This window comes from Cherax quadricarinatus, chromosome 32 (assembly GCF_038502225.1).
Source record: "Cherax quadricarinatus isolate ZL_2023a chromosome 32, ASM3850222v1, whole genome shotgun sequence".
Taxonomy (NCBI): Eukaryota; Metazoa; Arthropoda; class Malacostraca; order Decapoda; family Parastacidae; genus Cherax; species Cherax quadricarinatus.
This window is the reverse complement of record NC_091323.1, coordinates 9,867,568-9,873,048: the sequence shown is the minus strand read 5'-3', so window position 1 is coordinate 9,873,048 and position 5,481 is coordinate 9,867,568. Positions and strand designations below refer to the sequence as shown.

Below are 5,481 nucleotides of genomic sequence, written 5' to 3'. Positions count from 1 at the left end.
TTGTGACTAGACCTACCTGGAGTTCATTACCTTTGTAAATTGTGAGTTCATTACCTTTGTAAATTGTGAGTTCATTGCCTCTGTAGCTTGCTCAGCTATCAAAACTTTGAGGCCCAGTCCCTGGACCCATTATGTACCTCTGTAATCTTTTGACTACCGCCCACAGGATGGGTATGGGGTGCATAATAAACATATTAAACTAACTCATGACTGTTTAAGAGTGACAACAGTTGATTACCATTACGATTACCAAACTGTGAGTTTCCAATGCTTTTGTGTCTCGCATTGTAATCGCCAATAATAAGAGTAGGCTCAGAATGAGCACAAGTTGGGAGCTCCAAGTAATTAAATTTATCAGCAGGAGCATACAAGTTAAATATGTTGAGAGCAGAGTTCCCTATATAAATCCTAACACCGTGATATTGTAGCCCCTCTGTTTTCTTGTGTGCAAGAAGTTGATGGGGAAGCGATTTTTTAATATATAGAACACAAGAGTTAGTAGATTTGAGGTTATATGCAACAAATGATGGTAATTTAGGGGGTTGGGATTGCTATGTTGGGACTCTGCACTCTTGTAGACACACAACATCAATGGGTTCGGTGGTTACTTTATGATGAAGGTCAGGAAGTCTTTTTGTAAGTGATGCAATATTCCAGCTTAATATAGAAAGTTTATACGAGTTTTGATTCATTATAGTAGTCCTGGGATCATCTTGAGTTTCTCAGCATAATGAAAAAATTGTTCATATAAATAGCAGACCTTATCAATGTCAACAGTGCTACCCTTGTCCATGAGTTTTGTAAGTGCACTTCCAGTTGCAAGGCCTCGTGGGAGTCTTCGTATACCCAGAGCACGACGCTGTTTATGTGTGAATGTATGATAGGTGACACCACCACTCACATTCCCTCCTCCACTAACATTACACGCAACACTACAACTGTCATCACCAGCGCCACTACCAACATTGTGTTCATTACATTTATCAACAGTATTGTATTCAACATTAATGTCTATGTGGTTAACCTCATCACACTCTGCACCACCACTTATATTATGCTCATCACTATTACTAATATTATAGACACCACCGCTCTCATCACACTCTTCATCACCACTTATATTACGGTCATCACTATTACTAACATCATTGACACCATAGCCTTCATTATGATGCTCACTACAGTTATCAACACAAGTGTTATATTCGTCATTACTGTAATTAAGAACACCACCACCACCTTGTTCAGCAACCTTATACTTGCTTTCACAAATTGTGACAATCTTGTTATTGGTACACTCTACACATATTTCCTTGTGTTGTTCAAGTTGTTGTTTCAGGAGAAATTGTTGTGTTTCCAGTACTTTTATGCGCGACATCAGGTTGTATACCACAGGAGCAAGACTTGGAACATCTGGAGACGTGAAGTCCCGGTCAGCTGAGCGTTGGCTGACTGTCAGCTGACTCAGTTAGGCTGGTATTGACAGCCGACGTGATGGGGGGTCTGTTGACGTGCTCCCCAGGTGAGGTGCTCAACCCCATTGTCTGAGGGCAGGCATGAGCCAGTATTCAGACCCGAGGTACCTGGTAGTCCTGGGGGGTCATTATGAGGGGTACAAGGTGAAGTGCTTTTGGCTGCGATGCGATCAGCCCTCACACTGCAGTCAGCATGAGCTGCTGTGACTCCTGAGGTCTTACAATTGATACATTGTTTAGCAACAGTCTGTTGCTGTTTGATCATATCATAACACCGTTCAGAAGGATGAGCATTGGCACACTGCACACCAGTGTAACTTAGATGGGCATTTCTTGGCAATGTGGCCCCAGCGTTGACACTTATAACATCGACGTTGAGGAGGTCTGTACAGTGCAATGTCTGTTGAGGGCTGCGCAGGAGTGAATATAGCGTGGCAGAGTCCCCTGGCCAGTCCACTCAGCTAATATCAGACCGTTGGAAAGTCGACGAGGGCTTGCAACTTGCTCTGACGCCAGATATTGAGGATTCAAGTGCTTGTTGACGTTGCAGATGACAATAAGCACTTTATGTGCCCTTGGTGGGGCTGCTCGGAGTTTGATGTTGGCATATTCGCGAGTGAGAAGTTTGTCTATAAATGCTGATTCATTAGGCACAAAGACGTAGTTATCCTCATCGTGGACAAACTTGATCGTTTTCTCTAGGTTGTCTATACTAGCTTCGAAAAACCAGTTACACTTGGTCTCTTGATCAGTGTTGTTAGGGAAATCTAACCTGACAGCTTTGGGAGGGTGTGCGCCCACTGTATTGCTTTCAGCAAGCTTTCTCTGGAAGCCTCGTTCTTTTTTCCGAACCTGTTTACTAAAATATGTTTCAAATCTGCCTTCACCATCATCTACGTCAACACCATCAGCTATACTCATAGCTGACAGGAGTTTCACACTGGCGATGGGCTAAAGGATACCGGTGAATAGAAGGGACAAGGAAGGGATATTCACCTCGCTAGACACAGGCAATATGGGTGTAGTGGCCTGCGGGTCGCAGTGCGATTTTCAAGGTCATTCACGGGGCCACAGTCGTCTCGAGAGTTACCAATATTGCACTACTCGTTAATTACTCCAAACCCGCAGCACTTAACACAGCTAGCACACGTGTCTAGGAATGACAGACAAATTTTCACTCTGTGGACAAACAAATCAGCACAAACTTAATATGTTTATAGATGAACCTCTGGCTTGTTAGAGTTAAAAAGCCGTCTCCAAAGGAGTTACCAGGTACTAGCCTTTCAAAACGGAAAGCAATTATATCATTATAGGCAGTTAACAATTTTGGTGTCTTACTCAGTTCACAGAGCTGAACCTTTAACTGTCCATATGCCATTCTGTAATTAGTGGGCAATTCTGGATGGTTCAGTCTCCACGGAAGTCGTACCCAGTATTGTCCAGATTCAAATTTTACATCTCTCAGGTATTGTTCCTGAGTAAAAGAATCGTCTGGACTTTCTTCATTTACATTTATTCCAATGCTATCTAATTCCCACAATTTATGCACTGGCTCAACACCATCCTCTATGGAAGAATTATACTGGAGTACGATTTCATGAGTAAGACACACAGTTATGGTATCCGTAGTTTCCTCTAGTCATGAATTATTATTACGAGGAATCCTACCATATATTACATGGTCTCCTGCAGTCTTCAAAAGGGTGACACCACATTTCTTTACCATACCCTTTACAAAGGAGGCAAAATAGTCACTACCTATCAAAATATTTATTGGGCCTTGTTGTGATAGAAACACAGGCCTTATCTCTAGGCTTTGTTGAACATAGAAACTTCATAGTAAATAACAAAAAGGCACAATACCGTGACTGGAACAATACACAAATAACCCGCACATAAAAGAGAGAAGCTTACGACGACGTTTCGGTCCGACTCGGACCATTGACTTTCTCAATGGTCCAAGTCGGACCGAAACGTCGTCGTAAGCTTCTCTCTTTTATGTGCGGGTTATTTGTGTAATCTTCATAGTACTTCTGCAACAACGAAATATAATGACTAGTACATCTAATAACTGCTTCTACAGGGATGGTGATGTCTTGCATATTTCAAGAGAAAAGTTATAACTACAGGCCACATATTTAAATTCAACATGTAATCTGCATCACTAATATATGGATATAAAAGAGAATCACACACCATGTGTTGGCGCCCATGACACACCAAGCTGTTGTTGTTGTTAAGGGCCCCGAGAGGTGGTGCAGTATTATCCTGCTGCTGCTCCCCACAGGAGCAGTATCACTACAATTTCCCACTTCTAAAATATCAGAGACAGTAATCTCCCAAACTGTTAGGTGGGCGACGTACACGTCCCGACCTTCGTAGCCCTTGAGCCTCTTCACCAGGTTCAATATTTTCCAGCTGGGTTTGACTAACTGCTGGAGCAGAATCCTCTATTTCCATAGGGGTAGTCTCAAGGGGCTTTCCAGGAGAAAATGAAGCATCTTTCGCATCTATTAGTGTATCTTGAGATTCCACACTAATGGGGATTTCAGCCGGGGCTAAATGTCTTGTAGATACTGTAGTCTCTTCACCATTTTGGTAGCGAATGTGGGCGTAATGTGGATTAGCTTGCAGGTGCTCTACCTCTTCCACTAAAGGATCCGTCTTGTTCATCCTACGGTGACTCTTGAGGAGAATGGGTCCAGGATGACATAACCAAGTGGGCACGGAGGCTCCCGTAGAGGAACGACGTGAATAGTTGAGGAGTCTTTCATGAGGAGTTGCATTAGTAGCTGTGCACAGCAATGATCTAATAGAGTGAAGAGCATCAGGCAGGACAGTTTGCCAGTGTTGCACAGGTAGATTGTGTGACTTCAATGTCATTTTAACTGCCTTCCATATAGTACCATTGAACCGCTCCACTTGACCATTGCCTTGAGGGTTGTAGCTTGTTGTTCTGCTGCAGGCAATACCTTTGCTAGCCAAAAACTCCTTAAGTTCGTTACTCATGAACGAGGATCCCCTGAATGAATGGATATAAGCTGGCATACCAAAAATAGAGAACAACTGTGAAAGACAACTAATAACAGTTGAAGCAGTCATATTTGCACAGGGGAACACAAAGTTAAACCTTGAATATTCATCTACTATGTTAAGGAAATATCTATTCTAATTTATGCTTGGTAGAGGTCCTTTGAAATCTATATTCAGTCTCTCAAAAGGCTGGGTGAATTTTATGAGATGAGTCTTCTCTGGCTGATGAAAGTTTGGCTTGCACTCTGCACATACTCTGCATGCTCTGATTACTTGTCGCACATCTTCCACTGAGTAGGGCATTTTCTTTGATTTGACAAAATGGTACAGGCGCATAACTCCTGGGTGACACAAAGCCTTGTGGAGCGCTGAGAGTGATTGCAAATCATGACATGCTGCTCCACAGTAGGACCTAGAGAATGCATCAGGTGAGATGTTCTCTTAACCCGGTCTGTACAGAATATCAATCATAACACGATAGTTCTATTCTACAGCATAATATCTTGTCATTCTTTATCCTACTTTTGTGCTTCTTGTCGAACATATACATCACAATGTCTTATGGTGAAATGTCTATGGTCAGTCCTTATGGTGAAATGTCTACCAGTTAAATAATGCCTCCAGTGGCGAACTGCTTCTATGATGGCTTGGGCTTCTTTTTCTACAGCAGCGTAACTCTTCTCTGATCCTTGAAAAGTTCTCGAAAAGAAGGCTACTGGTCGTCCTGCCTGAGATAAGACTGAAGCAATGGCAATATCAGATGCATCCGTTTCCACTTCGAATGGTAGGGACTCATCAATGGCTTGAACTACTGAGTTTTCATTGTCCTGTTTGAGAGTATGGAAAGCGGCTTCTGCTTCCTTTGTCACCGGAAATGTGGTAGAACTCAATGGGCGGACTTTACTTGAATAGTTGTAGATCCATTGTGAGTAATAAGCAAAGAGACCAAGAGTTCTTCGGAGTGACTTTTTGT

The 5,481-nt window shown here is 42.6% G+C and overlaps 1 protein-coding gene across 1 annotated transcript; it reads right to left on the bottom strand.

Moving 5' to 3' along the window:
* Positions 1-3,774: 3,774 nt before the first annotated feature.
* LOC138853525 (uncharacterized) lies at positions 3,775-4,578 on the bottom strand. The gene has a single exon (XM_070090736.1). The coding sequence runs from the start codon at positions 4,575-4,577 to the stop codon at positions 3,798-3,800; it is 780 nt and encodes a 259-aa protein (XP_069946837.1). The 5' UTR covers position 4,578; the 3' UTR covers positions 3,775-3,797.
* Positions 4,579-5,481: the final 903 nt, after the last annotated feature.

Excerpts from the sequence above, each read along its gene's own strand:
- LOC138853525 (XM_070090736.1), bottom strand. The coding sequence starts at position 4,577 with ATGACTGCTTCAACTGTTATTAGTTGTCTTTCACAGTTGTTCTCTATT.